This window comes from Magallana gigas, chromosome 1, assembly GCF_963853765.1.
Source record: "Magallana gigas chromosome 1, xbMagGiga1.1, whole genome shotgun sequence".
Taxonomy (NCBI): Eukaryota; Metazoa; Mollusca; class Bivalvia; order Ostreida; family Ostreidae; genus Magallana; species Magallana gigas.
Window position 1 is genome coordinate 25,799,401 of NC_088853.1, and position 23,642 is coordinate 25,823,042.

General features: G+C 33.2%; 2 protein-coding genes and 1 long non-coding RNA gene across 4 annotated transcripts in view; 2 read left to right on the top strand and 1 right to left on the bottom strand.

The window, feature by feature from the left end:
• Positions 1 to 1,493: 1,493 nt before the first annotated feature.
• Positions 1,494 to 16,771, bottom strand: LOC136276653 (uncharacterized). The gene is made up of 4 exons (XM_066089251.1): positions 16,479 to 16,771; positions 15,807 to 16,040; positions 3,406 to 3,660; positions 1,494 to 3,011 (listed from the first exon to the last, which is right to left on the bottom strand). Exons 1-4 carry the CDS (start codon positions 16,543 to 16,545, stop codon positions 2,782 to 2,784), a joined length of 786 nt encoding a protein of 261 aa, XP_065945323.1. The 5' UTR covers positions 16,546 to 16,771; the 3' UTR covers positions 1,494 to 2,781.
• LOC117685115 (uncharacterized) lies at positions 5,468 to 13,324 on the top strand. 2 transcript variants are annotated; one of them, XM_066089247.1, is made up of 12 exons: positions 5,468 to 5,858; positions 6,676 to 6,756; positions 7,378 to 7,490; positions 7,733 to 7,913; positions 8,212 to 8,302; positions 8,855 to 8,949; positions 9,062 to 9,164; positions 9,359 to 9,574; positions 10,097 to 10,343; positions 11,229 to 11,536; positions 11,974 to 12,138; positions 12,812 to 13,324. In XM_066089247.1, the coding sequence occupies exons 2-10, from the start codon at positions 6,694 to 6,696 to the stop codon at positions 11,293 to 11,295; spliced, it is 1,176 nt and encodes a 391-aa protein (XP_065945319.1). In that variant the 5' UTR covers positions 5,468 to 5,858; positions 6,676 to 6,693; the 3' UTR covers positions 11,296 to 11,536; positions 11,974 to 12,138; positions 12,812 to 13,324. The 2 variants fall into 2 exon arrangements, with proteins under 2 accessions (XP_065945319.1, XP_065945318.1); XM_066089246.1 differs by lacking the exon at positions 5,468 to 5,858 and having other exon boundaries at positions 6,607 to 6,756.
• A 4,041-nt stretch (positions 16,772 to 20,812) lies between the features above and the next one.
• The window catches only part of LOC136276662 (uncharacterized), a 41,260-nt gene continuing 38,430 nt past the window's right edge, over positions 20,813 to 23,642 (top strand). Inside the window, exon 1 of the long non-coding RNA XR_010715220.1 lies at positions 20,813 to 20,894. This is a non-coding gene — a long non-coding RNA (uncharacterized lncRNA). The remainder of the gene's footprint in view (positions 20,895 to 23,642) is intronic.

Below are 23,642 nucleotides of genomic sequence, written 5' to 3' on the forward strand. Positions count from 1 at the left end.
AAGTTCTGCTGACAAAAAGAATTCCATGAGGACTTGCTGACATTGGGTGTTTGACTGAAAACTATAGACTATCAAATGGGTCACAAACGTTTTAACTTGTAACTTGTTCAGCGGGATACACTATTGTATTACAATGTCCTACTATTTTCAAACTGATGACATAAAGTACTTTCTCTGAATACCCATTAGTCATGGACATTTCGCCACACAGTTGGTTATTTAAAAAATTGTTGTCACATATCATCAAAAAACAAAAGCAAATATTGGATTTTTTTTTTCTATTTTTAAACATTGTTTTATTCAATATAACTTAAGTTTTCATTGAATAGGATTAAGCAGCACGTACAGCCCGTATTAGCCTTTTTTTCTATGTATTAGATATTGATAAACCACCTGTTTTGTCAAATCTTGTCCAAATCAAAACGAGAGATTTATACATATACCATCAACATAGAGAGTTTTCAATATAAGTCACTTGTTTTCTTGGATTTTAATCGAAATATATTCATTTTAAATATAATGCCTCATGCATGTACCAGAATTAGCATTTACCATGACATTTAGAGAGTAAAATATCATATTCTGTTAGCATAATCTGTCTCATTTTCAGAAGGGTTTTGGACCTTCATGAAAGTCCCATCCATACACACAGATACATTTGGAAATCCTACAATATATCAATAATTTGATTATTAATAATGAATACTTTTAATGAAATCAAACTCTGATAAATAGTAATTTATTACATTAACTTTTGTGTAACTAAGCATTAATAAGACACCTTTGATATGGTGAATTTTAACAAATGACAAAAGGTGATCTGAATGAACTTTGGTTAGGCCTTTATAAAGCTATTTCTGCTGTTACCCCCCCCCCTTTCCCATTAAGTGAAACACAATTTTTTGTTATTCTAGTTTAGTTTCACTTAATGGGAAGGGGGGAGCAGAAATATCTTTATCGAAAATTAAGTATGGTAATTGTTTACTATGCTGACACTGTGCATATATGATATTTGTAATACAAAGACTATGTCGAGAATTATTATTACCCAATGCATGATTCCATACTAGTCTCGCTGTACTGACAGTACATGTAGTAGATTTTCTGTTATTACAGTGCCTACACTCTCGTCATTGTACGCCTGCTCACAAAATTATTCGATGACCTGGTTCTCTTTATGTTCTTGAACACTTGAAATCAGCAATCCCGTCAAAATTGACACAAGATAGGGCAGCTAATCACCTCTATGTTGCTCTCGTCTGTAATGGTTTACGAATTTATTTCGTATTTTAAAATAGTCTACGTAGATTCTGCATATTAAAAATACGTATATTACTAACAGTCAGAAAATGCAAGTGAATTTAAGACTAAAAATGTCTTTTAAACCAAATAGAAAGGCACTGTTACAGTTATTTAAGATAAATAAATATGAAATGCACATGATTTATAATGCAACTTGGGGGGGGGGGGGTGAGAGAGAGAGAGAACACCAGGGCACCATAACCCAACCTGAATGTATAGCATGATATTTTTTTTCATTTAAAATATTCCGACCATGGGTGATCTAACCTATTTTCTTTGTAAAATTTATTTATGTTTTTGTTTTATAGCAAAAAAATGTTAAAATCGGCACCTTGATATTCACCACAAGTATAATCCCAAGGTGGTGGTCTCATACGTGACGTCATTTTGTGAATGCATAAATGAATATAGTTTAACATGTTCGGATCGGATGTTAAATGATTTATAAATTAATGGATTTTAAAAGTTGAAAAAGGGTATTCAGGGACGTGTAGAGGATATTTAAATTTTTTGGACCAGAAAAGTGATTATGATTCAACATAGAAGCGGCATGAAAATATAATGTTGTGTCTTCTACTGCTGTAAACAAATTTTTCACAGAGGGGAACACTCGTTTTTGTTTGAATTCATTTGGTCAATTAGTATATGATACAAAAATTCGATGTAATTGTTCCCGGAGTTGCATGTATTGTTACTGATAAATTAACGATTTATAGCTGCTTCTTTCTTACTGCTTCAATGAGATCTACTTATAAGGTTTACGTTACTTATATCTTAACAATTATGTTAATGCGTTTGGAAAAAGAAACAAATTCTTACTTCAATTTTATTTAAATAATGCGTCAGGTTTTACTTACAAGTGGCAGCTGACCGTGTCTCAAATCCATTTAACCTATTAAATACAGGCGAGTCTTTGTAGAAATCGACGATCTTCTCCCTCACTACCAATAGTGGCTTTGCGCAAGGTAAAAAGTGTTTTGTTTTATTTTATAGACCGATTTGCATTTTCCAAAGAATTAACCTACAAAGTGATGTTTTCCCTTTCTTCTTTTTCTCGTTCGTGACTGTATTCGTTTATTTACTGTTAATTTTATCTATATCTATTTCTACAAAGTCTGTAAGTAATTTGAATTCGCTGTTATACAAATCCCATCCCCTTTTCTCACTGATTTCGTCTGAATTCCGGCTTCTGTCATTTTGGCAGAATGTTTACAAACAAAGCAGACGCCACGGAAATAGATGACCATAGCATTATTGGTAATTTTTAAAGTATAAAAACAATTTAATGACTCATTAATCTTTTTATCTAAACTACTTAAAAGCCATGACTGTATCTTATACTTTGTCTGCAACATATCGAAAAGAAAACCTAGGAAACTCCCATATTATATTTGTTTAAGTTCCAATTTTGTAGAAGTATTTTATAAAGATATTAAATTACACATTCTATAACGATATTGAATTACACGTTTCACATCATCACTTGTAAGGTTGCGGTGTGCAAGAAATTGTAACGTACAATTTTAATATATTTGTTTTCATTAGAATTACAGATTTACAGATGTGCAACTTACCTAGTTTACATCGGTGACCTTGGTACCCATGTTTACAGCCCTGACAGGTGCCCGTCTCTATATGACAGTACTGACAGTTAACGTCTGGACAGGATATGGAACAGTTGGACCCAAAATATCCGGTAGCAGGACAGCCTATAATATAAATCAGTAGTTCTGAATAGTATATCCCTGGTAATGTGATTTACCTCTATTACTTTTTTTGTTAAATGATACAAATTAATTATGTTGAACAGGTTATACGCTATAAAGTAATCTATTTTTAAATGGTTTATTAATTAATGTGCGAGATCACAACGTGCAGTCATATAAAACGATCGTCATTTGCATACTTTAATGCACGATATTTGTTTTTCAATTTCGATTTAATCCTTATCAGGCGGGAGAAAAATTCAATCAGTGAGGCCATCATAAACAAATACACGTGACTGATGTCATAAAAATTAATCAATTTTCAATTGATGTATCACTTACTGTATTCTTACTAATATCTCGTCAGAAGTTGAAAAAAGTATAATATAGCACCCACCATACACCTCCACTTCACAGAGTAAACTGGCAGCGTATTCAGAGTAAACGTCAGGATGGGTAACTCCTGGTAGCCTTTCGATGTAGTAGATGACGTACTGTCCATGTACAGGACAGATGGTGGTGAAGACAGCAGGTATTGTCTCTCGTGTAAAGTTGTCGTCCTTGTAACACAGTCTTCCCTGTAGTCTGTCTGTTGTATTGGAGACGTACACCGAGAATCCTAGAACGAACTTTGTGAGGTAATTAGAAGAACCTGAAAGAAAATTAAAATTATTTAAATGGAAGTACTTATGCAGCTGGGATAATAGAATATTATAACGAATGTGGGATAGTGAAATTCTAAAGAGGAGACCAATCTTGGACGAGGCTCTGCCGAGTTCTAGACCGTAAATTTTGACCCCGAGTCGGACTTTCACTATCCCAAACGAGCATGTGTGATGACTGATTATTATACTGGCATCATTTTACATAAAAAACGTCCTACGGGTCTAAAACATATACTGTCGGACAACTTTCTATTTCGACTTTGAAACTTTACTTTCGGTTTGTCCCTATATAAATCATGCTACAAATAGTGCAAGTGAGGAAGAGAGCCTACAATAAAAAACAAATCAATGAAAATATGTTTAATGTAGTCAACTAAACAAAACAATGATTTATAGATTAGATCATTTCATCATTTATCATATCTTTACAGCATACGATATTTGTTACATTTTACAGCGGCGTAGTAATATACACTGTAAGACAGAAAAATCACACGCTGCTGTCTCACACAGAACAAACCGATCTCACATCGGCGATAATGCGAGGAAAACAATGTCTTACAAACAGTTTGCATTAAAGAAAAGTTCCAATGTCATGTAAAGTTGTCGTCCTTGTAAAGCAGGACTTTGGTGCCATGAATTGAATTGTGTCTGCTGTGCTTTCATTTACACCTATAGTTCATGATTGTATTCCTAATTCAGGTCTTCCGTTTCAACGGAAGACCTTATTGTTATTTCTTTCTTTTTCTCTATAATTTTTGTGATCGGCTTCGGCCGATCACTATTGTGTCGATATGAGGCATCGGGCAAATGCTTCCACGTGCGCACACATTCCGCTTGCATAAGTTTGGTTTAGTATTTATATAACATTTTACTCAGTTTATATCAATTCATTTACCTTAAGGGTGTTGTTTACTCAGGGTTTGAGTTCTCGAATTCAGATTGTTATAAAGTTCAATGTCATGAGTAAAATTTGTTCTAAACACAAAAAAGTATCTGTGAAATGAATTATTATTGACAAAACATTCGATATTTCTACTATATTATGGAATTATGCCAGAACAAAAATAGACTTTTAGCCAAACAGAGGAAATTCGGACTAAATTTTGCAGATTTTGTTTTCTGCTAAAACATTTTAGGAAGTACTCTTATATTAAAAGCTAAGATTTTATATTTTAGTCTATATAATTTTGCATATTTTCTGGTAGGTTTACCTCATTTATTCATTATAATTACCGTATGGCATGAATTAAAAAAATATTGAAATATGCTTAAAAACGAGAAAAGACACCATATCTCAAAATTTTGATCATTGACCTCATATAAATTATATGCCAACAGAATAAGATCAATATAAGTAGTTTAATACTATAAATGTTTTTGTATTATTATCATTTAATTTTTTGTAAAATTGGATCAAAACCGGGTAGGAATTTGAAAAGTGATAGAGGAAATTCGGACTGGAATATTTATAAAAATTGTGAAGGAAAACTTAATGCTTTGTATGTATTTAGTGTCACAGCCATTCATAAATTGTATTTCATTTTCAAAAGTGTTGAGCAATTTGTATAATTTTCACAATTAAGAAAATCTCAATCATAGTATAAAATTTTCAGTGATTTTCCTTTAATTTTCCAAAAATATACAATGGACATTAACTCAAAAAGTAGGTCATTGACCTACTTTCTTGAAAATGAAAAATAACACTACAATAAAAGGTCTATAACACACAATAGTTGGTTTTTCATTATCATCAGTGGATTTTTTTTCATTCTGAGTAAACGTCATCCTTAAAGCTGAAGCGCCGCGATTTAAATAGCCAGTTAGAACATTCAATACCGCTTAGAGTCCTAAAATCGGGGGTTACTCTAAAGGTTCGATATGCGTGACTGATTTTAGGCGAGTGTGGTCGAGATGTAAACATCTCGGGGAGTACGTGTCAAAAGTAAAGAAAGGGGAATTCCGAACTGAATAGCAAAAAATTAACAAGTACCACTCTTACCCACAAAATAACATGAATTTCGTGCAGACATAGTGTATATAAAGAGATACACTGGCCATTTCTCCTTCTTTCGAACACGGTCGCGTTCACAGGTAGACGAATTATAGAAGAAAGTACATTGCGTGGATTCCTGGCGATACAAAAGATAGCGAGTATAGTTGCAGCATCCGAATACGATACAAAGTAAGTAAGAAGTGTTTCCGACACTATTACTAAACAATTTCCACATGTTTATTAGTTTATAAAAACTAACTCGTCATGCAGCCATTATCCGTGGTCGAACTGCTATAAAGTGAACACTGCGCAAGACCGGTATTCTGAAACCGAAAGTTCGAATAGGGGAGAAGTAATTTATAAACAGGGAAATTTCTTTGAAGTCCCAAACGCAAAAAGATAAGTTACATATAATTGTTTTATGTATTATTAGCGTGAAATCCAATGCACAATCAATAAAATAACATCTTTTCTTATTATTTGCTTTTGAAATAATATATAAGATTTATGTTATCCCACCTCAATTTACGCGATTCACATGTAATTTGTAATGTTGCTTATAAGTTATATGATATCTGTCATGTTTTGCGCTGTGCATTCATTGCCGTCTTGACTATGCATTTAATTTTAAATGAATGCTGTTACTTACAACGTGAGCTTTGATTAAGCTATGTTTACTAATTCTATATTATTTTTACGATCTCGAAGCATACTTTTTAAAACTATATATACTGGCCTTGGATCAGTCCTTCACCTATACATGTATAGTCGCATGTAGGAGAAGGGGATCAAACTGACCTTATACCACATGGTTACATGTACAATTAGTTTTTGTTTGTATTTAGGTTGTAGCTATAGGTTCACTCCAGCACGTTATTTTATGAGTAATAGTTGTGTTACAATGCACTGGTGCACTGGTGAGAAATTGTTGTTATTAGCCTATGCTAGTATATTTATAATGACTTTTATCCGGACATCATATACCCGATTTAGAAATTTTTTGCAGGTTTCTCATCTTTTGAACATGGAAGACCAACTTGTGGAGAATATGGAGATAGATGAAGATACATGTAATTATAGCTCAGAGGTATATATTATTAAATTTAAATGAAGATGGTTAGTGCCAAAAGCCATTTAACAATGTATTTATACAGCATGTGAATAACAGAATTGAATATTTATATATTTTTTAATTATGATGCGTTTTTGCAGAGTGTGATGGTTAGACCAGAGACATAAATAACATGAATGTTATTTATATCTCTGGTTAGACTACTACCGTTGCACACACCAGAAAGCTCAATTGGTAGATCACATGACCAGTAGATTCAGGGTCCCAGGTTCTAGTCCTGGTCTCGTCTGTCATGATATTTCCATCTTACTTTTATAGTATTGAAATCTTTTCGAATTTACAAATTTAATAGTACAAAAAGGCAAATTTACATGTGATATACTTCATGCGTGATGATGCTTCTGTTATATGAATGTGCCTGTTCCTCTCTCATAGGGAATATACCCTTTTTATTCAAACAAAAATAAATCGTAATACATGTACAAATCTCAGAATGCCTAATTAGGTTTTTAGTTGGCTCAATGAAATTTATCAAATTTTGATAATATAGTTAACCAATATAAGATCTTTGAAAATTAGTTTCTGTGCAATAGGCTATTAGGAGATGCTGTTATGTTATATGTATATTCCCCCTAGGAGGAGGATGAAGTCAATGAATTGATAAGAGAGATATTTGGTGATGAAGAATCATTGGAAGAGGAGCATGAGGAGGAGTATGAAGATGGAAATGAAATGTGGAATGAGACACGGTATAAACTATGTATCAATATACAAAAATAGAAGATATAATAACCTGGACTTAGCATTCATATGTACTTGATATTTGTTTACATATAGAAATATTTATTTTGCTACAATGTATGCTAAAATTACCATAAATGAACCCATTATAACATGATTCAGTAAGTTGTGTAATAGTACATGTTTTTTTTCTAAAATATCATAAGTTACATGTGATTATATAAAACTGTATCAATACATGTATTTCTAGAGAAAACTATGAAGATGAATACTCTCTTCTGAGAGAGAGGAGATTTGTTGTTGGTGAGGGTGCTCTCTTGAGTCTCATCAAGAGGACAACATGTGAGCAGTGTGGGGAGCCCATAGACCCATCAACAGATGTCGAAGGAGAAAAGATACCAGCAGGAGTGAAGTACAAATTCATTTGCTGTGTAAGATTACATAATACTCCTTATTGATAAAATTCTAATATTTGTTGATTACATTAACTGAATTGTCATACTCATTTCTTTGATTTTGTTTGAATTGATACAAAATGTATCAATGCACAATTAAATATAGTTGTGGTATACAAAAGTTTCTAAAAGTTTTTTATGACTTGATAGTCTTCGTATTTATCATGGTTTGGAGGTTTTGATGATGAAATTTTTTACTCTATGAATAAATGTCTAATTATTTATGTTCAGACACCACATGTACATGTTTATCCTTATGTATATTAATTTTTAGAATGGCCATCCAGGAAAATGGATTTCCACACCATTTTATGGAGGCAGAAGCTTCATTAGTATTTTACTCCAACTCATGGTGCTTCTTACGGGTAGGGAGCTAATTAATATTAATATGTATATGTTCTTGATTGTGCTTTAAATTTTGACATTGGTTTCATATGAGATTTGTGTTAGAAAACTTATTATGAAATAGGATCTAATAACCATTTTTTACCATTACAATTTCTAATTGCCTAATGTGTGTTTATTACCATATTTGCAGATGCATAAATCAGACAGGCCATTATATACAGTTGTGAACTCATGATAACTTCAAATCTAATCAGAAACTTTGTCAATATTTATTAAAAGCTTTGAAGCTGAGAGAGAATTTAATATGGTTAATTCCTTATGATATCTGTCATGTTTATTTACATATATATTATAAATCAATGATATTGTACACTGTTAGCCCATATGATATATATACCATGTTGAATCCTCTGCCATTCTACTGTTAATATGCATGTACCTATGAGTCACATGGCTCCTTTTGTCAATAAGGAATAAAGAATATGCACAGTGTCTGTCAGGGTATCCTTGATTACTTTATGGATAATAATACCGGTTTTTTTTCACAGTTCTTTGTGAATATTTTTTAGGTGCTTCTTGGGAAAAATTTGCCTTAGGTGCAAAATTTATAAACCTTGTTGTTGGATCTTCTCGCCAATTTTACAAGATGCAACTTCAGTATAGGGTAAATATTAACTACCGATATAATAAATTTAGTATTGATCTTGAAGTTAATAGAATAAAATGATACATCTAAACAGATAAACAAAGAAATCCTTTATACATGCTTTTTACAGACTGCAATAGAGGAGAAGTTCCAGAAGCACATTTCAGAGGTGTACAAGAAGTTGGGAGGTTTACCACTTAGTGTGGCTGTAGATGTACGATTTGACTCACCTGGTAAATTTTTAAAATTATAAATTACAAACATTTACAACAACTTAGGATGAAGTGCCAAACTAATGTCTGCCTGTTGTACATTTTTAAATTTTTGAGAAACTGTGTTTAATAATTTTTGATCAGGTATTTCCCAATAAATTCCAAATGATAGAATTTTAAATCCCAAACAAATGTGTCCATTATTATGCTTTCAGGATTTTGTGCAAGTAGATCAACTGCAGTATTTATGGATTCTAACACCAAGGCCATAATACACATGGAAGTAGGCGATTCCAGGGAAGTTGACAGGCACAGTTCCAAGATGGAAAGGCTTCTCATTGACAGAGGACTACAACATCTACTCACTGCCTCTCCTCTTGTTATATGGGAAATCATTTCTGATGCTAGCAGAAACATAATTTCTTTGATGAGTAAGTATACATCTGTGTGACAAAAGGTTGATTTTATGAACAGAATTGCAAATACATTATCTGTCTTACTCAATTATACATGCAACTACAGTTACTTTATAATGCCTAGCTGTTGCTACAGTGTCATATTGCATCATTTTCTTGAAAATTCTATTGACATATTCAGGGAAACATTAGGAACATCAGCAAATACTAAAAATGTTAAATCATAAAATAATGTACATGTATGTATGCAATCATAAAATCCAAAAAATGACTGCTACCCAACATTTAGTTTCCTTGATATTTGAATAGCTTGCATAAGTCTTTTTAATGATTTGAAATGTTTTGACATTTACTCACTAACTCTTATACACCCCAGGAAACAATATGACACTATAATTTTCATTTTAGCCCCGAGAGTGATGTTAAACTGTATTGCATGATTCTAGGACCAATAATGAAATGAGATAAGAATTAACAATTGTGTACCGGTATTATATTTTTAGTACTCCCTATTTCTATAAATAAAATTGATTGTAGAATCAGAACCATACAAACACCTGCAGCACAGTTTGGACATTTGGCATAAGGCCAAAAAGCTCACAACATCTCTTTCTGATATTGCCAAGAAACCAGGATGCAGAGGACTGTTGCAATGGATACGGCCTATTGTGAATCATTTTTGGTGGTGCTGCAGTACTTGTAAAGGCAGTGTCGAGCGTCTGTTGAAGAGGTGGATGGGAATCCTGTACCATATCAACAATAAACATGTGTGGGCAGGTGGACGGTAAATATAATTTAGAATTTTTATCTACATAATTATATCATATACTGTACCGATCAGACCCAACCTAACCCCAGAGTAAACCTCAACTAAACCCCGGGTTTACTTTCGGAGTTTACTTTTGGTTTACATGGGGGTTTGCTTTTTAAATATTTGTGTCCGATCTGGGTTTACTTTTGGTCCACTCTGGGTTTACTCTGGTATTGCTTTTGGGGTCCAATTTACCCGCTTATTTGTGAAGCAGATCTGTCTTATCTCTTACTTATCTTACTGTCTGTAAGCCCCACCCCTTGGCCCTTGTATATTCTAAATACACACATAGCGTCTGCTTTCTGGGGTCTATTTCTTATCAGGGTTAACTCTCTGTGACCACTCGGGGTTTATTTTGGGTTTATTCAGGTGTAACTGTGGGTCTGCTCTTGTAAACTCCAAGTGCACCCAGAGTAAACCCCAAAAGTAAACTCAGGGTTAAGTTTGGGTTTACTTTCTTTTAGGTTCGTTCTGATTGGTTTCTTCTTCTTTCATAAGCAACATACTATTAATTCTTATTTCTGACACCATTTTATGTAGTAAAAGATTGGACACATTGATAAAAGATATGGGTACTTAGTTATAATTTAATCACTCTAGTGTCGACATTCTGAGGAACACGAGACCGAATGCAGCAATTGGCTCCAAAGAGACACGGTGGTTTTCAAGAATCTACGGTTAGTTCATTTCTTTTTTCAACATTCAAAATTAAAAATTTTATGTGCATATTGAATCAGTCCATTTTCATGTACCGATAAGTCTACAATACTTTGCTTCTTATTCTATGCTGTAAAGGTTTATGCATTTAATTCATTGTGTTTATATGATCTGACTGAAATGTATTAATCCTTTTTCTAGGATGTTGGTAACAAACAGAGATTGGAGTGGAAGCATGAAATTTTACACCAACTGTCGACAAACCTGAGCTGTGGAAAACTTTTTTAGCCATACACTCCTTCATTACTGTCCAAAACAGAAATCCTATGGTTATGACGCCTATCATATTAGGAACATGCTGGCTGTCATGGACCACAACAACCACCTTGGAAGGATGCCATTGGTTGGACAGGATGGAGAAGTGTATGCTAAAGGCCAGGTATCCAGGAGGACCAAACAGTGGGTTGCATATGAAGAGAAAGCACCAAAAGATTTTAAATATATTCCAGGTTAGAAACGTAAAAGATTTGTGAAGCCGAAAAAAAATGATTTAATTAGAATCTGTATTTGTTTAAATGTTAAATCACTTTAATGGAAATACTTATGTAGAGCTGTCAATCAAAATACCATTTATTTATTTTAGACACACCATAATTAGTCAGATTTTCTCATAGCTTTTAAATTTTTGATTGCATGTCATTAGAAATTCTTTCACATTAGAACATTCAACTATTGTAAATCATAGGGCATGGGTCATCTCTATGTGATTTTCATAACTACAATATTTATGTGAATATACTTATACATTGTATCTTGAGGTACATCATATGCAGAGTCTTGTACCGGTACATTCATTTACTTTATATATCCAAGTACACTGTATACTGTACAAATTTACATTCAATTTTTGAAATACTTATCACCAGGTACCGGTATAATTTTTCAGAACTGATGGCTGCTTGCATGAGAGCAACATATGGTGTTTCTGAAACCAAGTTCAGAAAGAGTAGAAAATCCATGTCTTTGGATTCAATTGCCAAGAATCTTTCTGGGGAAACAAATCCGGGATCACAAATCCTTTTAGCCAAGATGCAGAGCAGAAAAAAGACAGGTGAGAATAAATGAATTCATTCAATATTTATTCAGAGTCATCAGAATTAGCAGAATGGTAACCCCTGTATTGTCCGCTTGCCTCAGGAAAACGTCTTCTCACGGCAACACAAACACAGGCAGGAACTGGTATTCGCCTTCCAGCTCCCAGTCGCCCATGTTGCCACAGGACAAAGTTTCTGTAGGCCTGGTTTCTGAATGTGGACAGTTGATAACTAGGATCTTGGTTGGTCCGAAAACTCCAATTCAAAATGTTGGCAACCTCCAATACATCATGCCTCAAGCACAAATTTCTGAATTCGGTTTTTGAGGTGATGCATGGAAATTGCCTACAACAGATGTTCATGAGGGGATCATCAAAACTTCGACATACCCCACATGAACACCATTGCACATTTGAATTAGAGTTTTCATTCCTTCCACTATCCTCCATCTGCCTCATTAGAAAAGGTCTTACAAAATCTGGTTCGGCAGCTGTCATGATTTTCACTCTTTGCCGCAGTTCGTCAACAGGCATACTGTCAACAGCATTCTATAAAAAAAAAAATTAAAAACTGATGTAAAAAAAAATATCCAAAATTTGTTTTCTGTGTATCATTTTGTGAAAAAAAATCAGTGAAATACATTTCATACCATCAACGAAACACTAAGCTCTTGGTCATTGATGTTTTCAGGGCCAGCCGCCAAAGAAAGCTGTTGATTGCGGCTTACTCCTTCATTCTGGATCACATTACGACTGCTGTTTGACGCATATGGATGGTGTCGATGCTACAAAATACAACAAAATATTATTCCCTCTCTATCTAGGAGGACCTCATCGTGGTGGGAGGGTGAACATCAGCAATTGGTGGCCAACACTCCTAAAATTTACATATATACATGTACTTACTGTGCTCACAGGCCTAGTTTGGGTTGACTTGTACTGGCAGTTTGTGTTGTTACAATTACTGCACGGTCTCCGCTTGCATGCACAACTTTTACACTTCCCTCTGTTATCACAAGGACAGCATCTCTACAAAAAAGATTTGTATATTGAATGTTTCAGGATTTTTTTTATTTTGAGTGATATCTATATATCTTTCATACTGGTGTGTAATAAAACAATACTTCTGTTTATGCATATATTGGGCCTTTGCCAATTATTGTAATTGTGTTTGTCTCAATGAAATATATGTATTTATATTTGTGCTTTGAGTTTTGAATTGGTAGATATTATAATCTATAATTAGAAATTTGGGTTCAATCATTCATCAAATATTGCACATTAACATAACTACATGTAAAGTTTTTATGATTATTTGAAGAGATATTAGGCCTGTTATTGTCAAAAACTATAAAGATTTCAGCATCAGTAAACTCATTGTATAAAAAAGTAATTTCTCATCATACTTCTTTTCCTCTCTTTGCCTCCCCCAGTCATTATTGTAGAGACAATACACCATTTTATTGCAGTCAAAAATATGACCGTTTAGGCCCATTATTTCAGCTAGGTAAATTCTTGTTTTTGTAAGAATATTTTGAAATTATTTTCAATTCACATGCACCACAGCATATTTTAATTTTTTTTTGTGGGGGGGGGGGGGGGGGGTGATGTGATAAAGAGGTGGGATTTCAGTCATATGGAAATTGTTTACGTTATGTATTTAAGTAAAATTTTCCCCAAAGAGTTCAAAGTCTCTAAAACGATTCCTTATGGGGGAGATATGATCCGCCCGTTTGTTTTGTTCATTTCCCACTTTCATTTTGAAGAAATAATTACTGCTCCCTGATCTGAATTCTACAAACTCTTGAAATCTGCAAACGTCTCATGGACTAAGATGTTTTTATTTCATGGCTGCACGAGTCAGAACGTGGCACCTGCGTATTATTATAACTGTAGGAACATGGATTTTATCAAAAGTGTTGCGTGCATTGAAGTGATTTGCTTACTTGTGCACTAGCTGATGATGCCATGTCTTTGCCTGGTCACCCAATTCTTCGAAAATATTATTCCGGTACTCGGGTGTGTATCGTACTGGATCGATATACTCGAGTGTTCGATACGTATTCGCGTGACCACGCAGCTCTATTTTGGAAAGCAAATGCATTGAGGCATGACCATACACATAGCGTATATACCGATTCTAGACTCTGCGTTAGTTCATTTACTTTGGTATCTAAACTGGCTATTTAAATCGCGGCGCTTCAGCTTTAAGAGATGCAAACATACATAAAATACAGTTCGACCTGTTAATTCAAGAATGCACATTTTGTCTCACGCGTAAGAATTTCGATCGAAAGGTTCATTCACTAATGCAGTTGACCTCGATGAACTGACCTCAATCATAAGAAGATGCTCCATGAACTGACCTCGATCTATTGATGTTGCATACTAGTAGCTAGGAAGACGGCTTGATTTATAAACAAGTGTTTTTCAGTCGCAATAAATTATTTTAATACAACTCTTTCTTTGACAAATATACGTGTTAATGCTCTTTTGGAGCCTTACTCAGTATTCTGAAGAAGAAGATACGTTAACATTTAATAATTACGTTAAAAATATTACTAGAGAAGGAGTTTACGAACGGCTTTCCCTAAATTTATTAAAGGCCTAATGATGAAATTATGGTGTACAGATTCAAAATATTCTATATTTTTAAAAAATACAATACTTTTTTAATTATTTTACATCAAACTGATCATGTTGATTGCTTCTTGCTATCAATATATCATTATTGCCGATCATTCCTTTAAAAGGAATACTTGTTTTTTATGTCACGTTTTCTCAAAAAATCTTCCGCCGATTTTCATGTAAATTTCAGAACTTACTCTAGACAAAATTGCTAAGAAAATTGTTTATCTTTTTTTTTATCCTCATTTCCGGTCCCGAGATATAAAATATTCTATGTTTTTGTTTGTAGCTTATTTTTCTAAAAAAAATTCTGAAACTTTTCAGTTTTAAGGGATGGCAGAGAGTATCCAGCCGCAGTGTCTCTCGGATATCCAAACGTCCGCAGACACTTCCGGTCGTCACCGGAAGGAAATGAAAAACCTTATTTTTTTTTTAATTTACTGGGATACTTTTATGCTTTTATTCGACAGAGACGCTCTCAAAACTTTTTTTTATATAAAATTCCTTTTAAAATCGATCCATGCATTCTCGAGATTTTGTGCTCCAAACTACTGAATCGAGAGCCCGCGTAAATCAGTCGTTAGAGTGGTGGACTTATGTTCAAGCGACCCGGGTTCAGTGCCGAATATTTTATTCGTCCTTAATTCCGTTAAGGTTTATGATTTTATATTTGAAATGATAGATTTGACTTATAACCAATTTTTAAATTTTATTTTATTACAATCACAATAGTAGCCACTTTTTAAAGTATAATTTAGGTATAATTATTTGTCTATTGAAATTTCTATTGAGAGTTAAATGGAATTTGATGACGTGTTTAGAAGTGATAGAAAAGAACAACTATCCCTATTGTGTACTTTATGGTCCAATCAAAGGGAAGAACTTTCGTTGCTCGCAACAAACGTCTAGTTCTGAAATTTATTCCTTTTATGAAAAAAATTGTGACATTCTTAACTAACCATAAAACAGTCTCACTACAACTATGAACCGAACATATCTAATGTCCCACTAGACTTAAACATCATACTGTTACCGAGTGTTAATGAATGTGACTATACCCCATTGATCATTGTCCGTCAAGAAGTAGATGGTGATGTGATGGATGCTCTGGATGTTCGTCAGGTTAATCCACCAGGCGGCGGTTTGATTGCCGTAACTTGATACAGCACATTCACCTCCATGCCAACTCAAATCTGATTTTCGTCCGTCTACAGCGTTATTGGCGTCATATCTGTCGTCTCCTGTTCTCCATGGATAGTATTGGTATGCTGGTTTGTTTACAGCGATATTAACTGTTAAGAATGAGAAAAACAAAATCCTTTAATATGATCCCCCTCTTGTTTCATGATATAAGGGGTGTACTGTTGTGCAGATTCCATTTTTTTTCATTCTTAGATATAAGAAATTATAATTGTACTGTTTATACCATTATCATATTTTTATCTTTTAGTTTTGATGCATGTACTATATTCAGAAAGATTAATGTAAACTAAATAATGAAGAAAACATGATATACCATTTGTTACTAATGGAAGAATAAAGAAGTTTAATTGTAATTATTACTTTCTTAATAACGTCGCAATGATTACTGCATCACTGCATGCGTTGATATACACCCACCTTCATAAATATCAATCCTTTATCGAAAATACATACGTTGTAACTTAGGTCGACTTTAAAGGCAATGATACATGTATTCAGTTAAAACTTAAATAAAGGATATTACTCACCATAACCAAAGGCAACAATGCCGACACACACAAATACTGGATACAGCTTTGTGGCAAACCCAGACATTATGAATTAAAGACGAAATCACAAACGGTTCATATATCCTGTTTTCTATTTCACGTGAACATTCTTTAAAAACAAGATCGTAGAAGCGAATCCTCAGTTTTAAGTTTTCATATATTCCTAGTTGCTTCTGTGCTAAAAAAAAAAGTTAGTTCACTTTGTTAGCCTCCACATACGATAATTATTATAATATTACTCGTTTTAATTTTATTTTCATTATAAGTAATCTATTACTGACGTTTTTATTAAATAATGAGATAAACAAGGAAGTGTCATTTCCATGCAATAAAGTCATGGTAATATCGTATCTAACAATTTCCTGTTTATCGATACTCTAGTTATTTGCAGATGATTCATCACAGATGATTCACAAGCAATACAATTCTATAGCTAATTAAAGTGTTAGCGATTTGGATTATTTTCTTATAAATTGAATACAGTTTTGTTGCTTACAGGTAATTGGGCATTTTAAGTCAAAATAATGAAACAAAGAGAAAAAATAATAATAATGTAATAATCGTGAATGTATGAACATTGAACAAATTTCATAAAATGTGAAATTTGCTGGTTCCCGCTTAGCGCTTTAAAAAATAAATTCGTAAACATACTACATGGGGTCCTGTTTCCTGTTTGGCTACAAATCATAAATGATTTCTGTTTGCCTACAAATCATAATTTATTTAATTAATACTCGTGATTTTTTTTATATAAGTTTATTAAATTACGGAAAACTCAAATATCTTTCACCTAACTTAACGACAGTTAACTAAATAAGACAAAAATATCGTGATGTAACTCAATGTAGGGTTTCTTTTGGGTTTTTTTAGTTTGTCTTTTTTATTTTATTTTAATATATTGAGGACTTTGTCTTTGCAAATTCGTACCCATTTGACAAATGATATGGACAGTTTGCTTGACATATTTCATAATAATTAACAACTATATTCGTGCAATTGTTGTATCAAAACTTAACCTATATTTGTCACAATGGAAAACAAATCAATTTTTTTATAAAGCAAACAGATAAGCAGTCATTTTTTAAAAGACAATTCTTAATGTGTTTTGCATGTAAACATGTAAATACCAAAACCGACCATAACTCTCTATTTCGCATCAATCATCAAAGCACAGCGAGAATATTTCCCAATACTGAAGATATTTTCTCGTTGTAATAGATGACACATGTCAATATACAGGACAGGAAGGAGTAAAAACTGCTAGTATTCTGCCTAGTAAAAAGTTGTCTCATTTTTAACAAAGTATTCTGTGTAATTTGTGTGTTGTATTGCAAATATACACGGTTGATTTAAGATAAATCGAGGTATAAATATCAGAGTGTCCTAATTAAAAATATGCACCTCGATAGCAAAAACACTATTCTTGAAATGCATTTGTCTGGTTCTATCAATGCTATTTCCAGTAGCTCAAAATCAACTAACATTTGGCTGACTGCCTTAAAAATAGCCCTGTTACATGTACAAACATGTACACTGTATGAGAATGCCCATAACTAGCACCTACGACTACTTCAGTTTACCTTTTTTTCTTCAATGTTTGCTTGGTATTTTTTCAAATAAATTTATTTTGATTTCTACAATAGACGTTGGGCGTTACCCAATAATAATGGTGGACATGACCGATTAATCAGAACCGGAAGTTACTTAATTATACCCCCCGCAAACAAAGTTTGGGGGGGGTATATAGGAATCACCTTGTCCGTCCGTCCGTCCGTCTGTCTGTCCGTCGGTCTGTGCAATCGTGTCCGGTCCATATCTTTCTTATGAAGAAACATTGGAAGTTCTTACTTCATTCAAAGATTGCTTATGACCTAAGGGTGTGTCATGACCTTGAACCAAGGTCATTCGGGCAACGTCAAGGTCACTGGCAGAAAACGTGCAAAATTCGTGTCCGGTCCATATCTTTCTTATGGGGAAACATTTGAAGTTCTTACTTCACACAAAGATTGCTTATGATCTAAGGGTGTGTCATGACCTTGACGCAAGGTCATTTTGGCAAGGTCAAGGTCACTGGCAGAAAAAATGCAAAATTCGTGTCCGGTCCATATCTTTCTTATGGGGAAACATTGGAAGTTCTTACTTCACACAAAGATTGCTTATGATTAAAGGATGTGTCTTGACCTTGGCCCAAGGTCAATTGAGAAAGTTCAAGGTCATTGTTTCAAAAAAGCTAAATTCTGTCTGTGCCATGTCTTGTATTAATGGAAATATTAGAAGCTAAAAATTAACAGTTTTCAAAAATAAAGCAGTTGTTATTTATAGAAAATGGACAGTGAAATAGATTCATCCAATATTTTCTATAATAGCAAAAATACACGCGTTATGATTTTTTTCTTAGCGGGGGGTATCAATTGTGAGCTTGCTCACAGTACCTCTAGTTTAAAAAGTAATTCAATTAAAAATAACATATTAAAACACCGTCAAAGTAGTTAATATGGGAACAAATGAAAAAAAATGAATCGTTTACTTTTGAAAAATTATTCTGTGAAAATTCTTATCAAAATAACAAACGATCATTATATTTTTTTTTTTAAGAGGGAAAGCAGTTAACAAGGCAAATCGATTATAGTTTTTAAAAAAGGATAAACAATGAAAACTACGAGAAAGAAGTATTGTCAAGTAGGTTATGAGCATATGCATGATAAACATACAAATATATTCCACGGGTCATTTTGGCGATATTGTGTTTGAAATTTTTCAATCAAACAATTCACTTTTTAGAAATAAAACCTTCCAAATTGATAAAATCGTGACCCCCCCCCCCCTCCTCGACTAATGCTGTGACCCCAAGAGGGGTTCAAAGTTTAACATAGAAATGTATGGAGAACGAACGTGTTTACAAATTTTCTTCACAAAAAGTCCAATGCTACAATTTGTGATACTACTCTGCAACTTTGGTAAGATAATGTAACCAATTTGTAAAAACCGTCACCAACAGACTAATAATGGAGCCCAAAAAGGCTTTCTAAGTTGAGCATAGAATTATATACAGATAATATTTGAAAGTTCTCTTCTCAATTAAATTCCCGAAGCAATTTTTATTTTTTACTTACTAACGTTCGTTTTGTAAATGAAAAGTGACCTCAGTACCATGAGTACCGGCCTCAAGTATACTAAGGTTTTACTCAGTACCGACCACAGGGCTATTCTGAGTTTCCTAAGTGCAAACCTCAGAGCCACTCAGTGTCTATAAGGATTTCCGTGGGTTTTTTTTTAATAACAGCAGCGCTGGAAGCGAAGAAAAAATGCATGCACTTTGATTATAAAGCATTCTATAATTGTGTACCCTGGGAACCCCACCTCTTTCAAATGCACTGTTTACAGTGTCTGGTGTGTAGTTCAATACACAAAAAGAAATACATGTATAGCCTAATAAGAATTAAGAATTCAAAAGAGCGGTGATGTGCAAAACAAACAAGTGTAGATACACTCATAACACTGAACTGAAAAGAGTAAATGTTTTGAAAAGAAAAGGTCAACATGACATATTCTGTATTGATAAATACCTTTGTAATCTATTAAACGATAGTTAGCTGCATTTTCCACACTCGACGTCTTGCAGGCTATGCATTTTAGGAAAATGTTGACACACCGCTGTCAGCTGTTCGCAACCAAAACAAGGCGAGTGTAAGCTCTGTGTTGACGCGGAATATAAGCAAACGACAATGCAATTTTAAGAAAAAAACGCCTTTTATCGCAGATTTTCGACTCAATATTGTTTAAAATAAAACTCAAAATGATTATTTAAAGCAATCAATTGATAAATTTCAACAGCGATTGCTTTACTAAATGTCGAAATTTGGAAAAAGATCAGAACATGAATAATGGGCGGAGCTAACGTTATGAAAGGTCAAGCAATATTCATGAACTGAAATCTATGGGAGGCCCTTACCTAGCTACATAATAAAAAAGGCTCATCAAGGATAGTTTATACTCGGCGCAAATCAATTCATATAAATAAAGCTCCCTTTACTTTTAAGAATTGTGCAGGTTTGCTTCAAACAAAAAGTTCCTAAAAATCATTTCTGTTCTAAATTTGACAAAAGCATGCATTTGTTGAATGTTGGCATCACAGTCTGCAAAATGTTATAAACAGATAGTTAAATATTGAAGATATAGCCAATGCACAGATGGTCTTAAATCACAAAACCAATCCAACTATGAATATGTGTTGCTAATTTTAGACACAAAAGCTGATTGAATTACATCTAGTTTTAATCTGAATTATGCAATATTGTTATATTACATACATTGATTTATTTAACAACGTCCAGTGTATCGACACAAACCTCTTTGCATTGGCGGTGGTCGGCTGCTTATCTCACGAAAGAAAAGGTAAAATTATTCATCGATTTCTGAACATGATTTTAATTTCTAATGAAGAGTTTTATTTTTTTAATACATGTTTATTTGTTACAAGCGACTACTTTTTAAAAAATATATTGGTTGTAAACATGCGATATGGATTAGTTTTTAAGACTTTTTGTATGTCCACTACCGGTTTCACCGGAGGAGACTAAAATTTTCCTTTGCATCCGTCAGTCCTTCCGTTCGTCTGTCTGTCTGCCTGTCCCATTTCAGTTTTCCACACTTTTTTTTATGCGTTTGAGGAATAATATGAAACTTGCTGAACAGCTTTAAAATGTCAAACTACAGATCAAGTTTACTCTTTTTGAGCGTCTGGTAGATATATTTCGAAAAAAAAATTTTTATTCCAATTTCCGGGCTAGTATTTAGTCAGTAATAATATCGTGCGTTACTTGTACCATTCCTTTAAAGAGACATGGTCACGATTTTGGTCAAATTCTATTTTCCTGTTTTTATTGTTTACAATGCTTTAGTACTGCATTTCTAACGATCAAACGAAATTTGAGAGTCAGTCGTTATAAGCAATATCTGGGGCTCACAATTCTTTGCCGTGTAAACAAGGCACGTGCCCTATTTCTGTGTACATAGGTTCAATATACCAGTAAAAAAAAACTTGTTCAGGCTAATTATCTATATTCTTATTCATTTTAAGCATAAATAAACAGTTCCTGACAATTAACCTATTCATTTTAGTTGTTCAACTGGAATTTTCACTTCAGCATTCAATATGTAATAATTGAATAATTATGTGACTGTATAAAATAGATGACTGAATAATTCTGTCACTGTATAAAAGTTAAAATCTCAAGAAAATTACATCAACATATGAAATTAATTTACACAAAGCTGTCACTGCATAGTTAACAAAGGAGTGCAAAGCGTAATGTTTGCGCAAATAGTAGAATTCGCCGAATGCCTGATACTATATATTCAGTTTTCATTAATAAAGATCATAATTATTTTAGAAGTATGAACCTAAACTCTGAGATAAAAAGTCAAGGCTATACATATATATATATATATATATATATATATATATATATATATATATATATATATATATATATATATATATATTTACAATTACCAAGTATTATTCCCTCTATTTCTTACGAAAACTTATAATTAATTCATAGCTCTATAGAAACAGCCAGACTGAAATACACATGCCCCATTATCGTAATCTACAGCGGCTTAAACTGAGAAGATATTGACAGTTCTGAAATTGACACACCCTGTTTATCGATTGGTCTAAACCTTCAGCGACCTACAAAATATTACGGACTGCACGAAGTTATCATGATGATGTCAGACTCAAAGTCTCACAAGAGACGATTTGGCTCATATGGAGAAATCACGTACACTTTATTCATGAGCTAAATGCCACGTGACACTGTTCTCATTAATATTCATGTCTTAAAATTGTCTCCCTTAGGAATGAAAATTACATACCTTTTATGTATGAAATTTTAAAACTTTAATTTTTTTAGAATGAGAACATGTGTTGGGGTAATGCATAGATTATCTTGCATGTTTTTGTCACCACAATCAGTGATTCACGCTTCAAATTCACTTTGAATTCCTCTCTATCAAACCATTATAGGTAATCTAAAAATAGGACTATACCGGCTAAAATGAGTAAATAAATAAATAAATAGCTAAAAATATCAGCTTGCAACAGAATAGAATTATAACCTGAAAAATCTCATTCAATTTATAACGAAAATTCTTAAATAGAAATATGCAATATGCCTAATGATTCAATATAAAGCCTAAATGCCTAGTTGCAAGTCCGACAGCGTACTGAGAAAGTCTTGAAAAATGCTAAATTGAAAGTAAAAAGGAAGACTTTTAAAATTTGAGTCAAGATTTCTGACACAACTAGTTTGCAATGTAAACTTTGTAAATATATGAGGAACTACTTTACCTATGTATGGCAAGTATTTTAAAAATAATTCCAAAATCCCTTCATGACGTCTTTCATCACTAAAACACACTTTATTCCTACAACGCCCCGCTTCGATTTTTTCAGATTCAAAAGGAACCGCTCTCTCAATATCTAATGTAAACAAAACAAGCACATTCCGATCCCGGATCTAGTAAATGAGAGAACCAAATGAAGAGAAAATATTTCCGAAATACTTATTAATTAAAATTTGCGATTTTTCTCATTCCTTTCTATATATTCTATTGTACTGAAAATCGCCATTGTGATAACAATATGGCCGCTATGCAAATTAGTAAAATGTACACCATTTCCCCATATGTGTTTTTTCTAGTTAACGTACTTATGTACATTAACAGTAATTTAGTGATTTTTGGCGTATTTTTCATAATCAATTTACAAATGTATTTATTAGTTAAAAGAGAGATGTTAATATAAATAATAAAATGCTTTCTTTGGGGATTCATTCGGGATATGAAGGTAGCGACATTGCAACACGGGTTATGTAATTTTTTTCCTGCAATGATCGCTACCTTCATAACCCGCATGAAGCATCAAAGAAAGCATTTTATTATTTATATTAAATATGTTTAGATAATACAATGTACAAATTTAGTGGTTAAAAGTAGGCGGCTAGAGTCGGAGGAATCTCAGATAATCTTAAGACTTTCACGTTTTCGTTGGAAACACATGCATATGGTCCACGTATTGCAGTCTTTTTTTAAAGGACAGCAACTTGTTCTTCATTTAATGTGTCTGAATGATTTGAT

What these genes read in the sequence shown, in the direction of transcription:
- LOC117685115 (XM_066089246.1), top strand. Translation starts at nt 6,628, where the DNA reads ATGACTTTTATCCGGACATCATATACCCGATTTAGAAATTTTTTGCAG. An exon ending in GAAATGTGGAATGAGACACG is followed by an intron (nt 7,491 to 7,732) that starts GTATAAACTATG and finishes ATGTATTTCTAG; the next exon opens with AGAAAACTATGAAGATGAAT. An exon ending in AGATGCAACTTCAGTATAGG is followed by an intron (nt 8,950 to 9,061) that starts GTAAATATTAAC and finishes TGCTTTTTACAG; the next exon opens with ACTGCAATAGAGGAGAAGTT.
- LOC136276653 (XM_066089251.1), bottom strand. Translation starts at nt 16,545, where the DNA reads ATGTCTGGGTTTGCCACAAAGCTGTATCCAGTATTTGTGTGTGTCGGC. An exon ending in GACGGACAATGATCAATGGG is followed by an intron (nt 3,661 to 15,806) that starts GTATAGTCACAT and finishes ATTTTCTTTCAG; the next exon opens with GTTCTTCTAATTACCTCACA. An exon ending in CTGTGAAGTGGAGGTGTATG is followed by an intron (nt 3,012 to 3,405) that starts GTGGGTGCTATA and finishes TTTATATTATAG; the next exon opens with GCTGTCCTGCTACCGGATAT.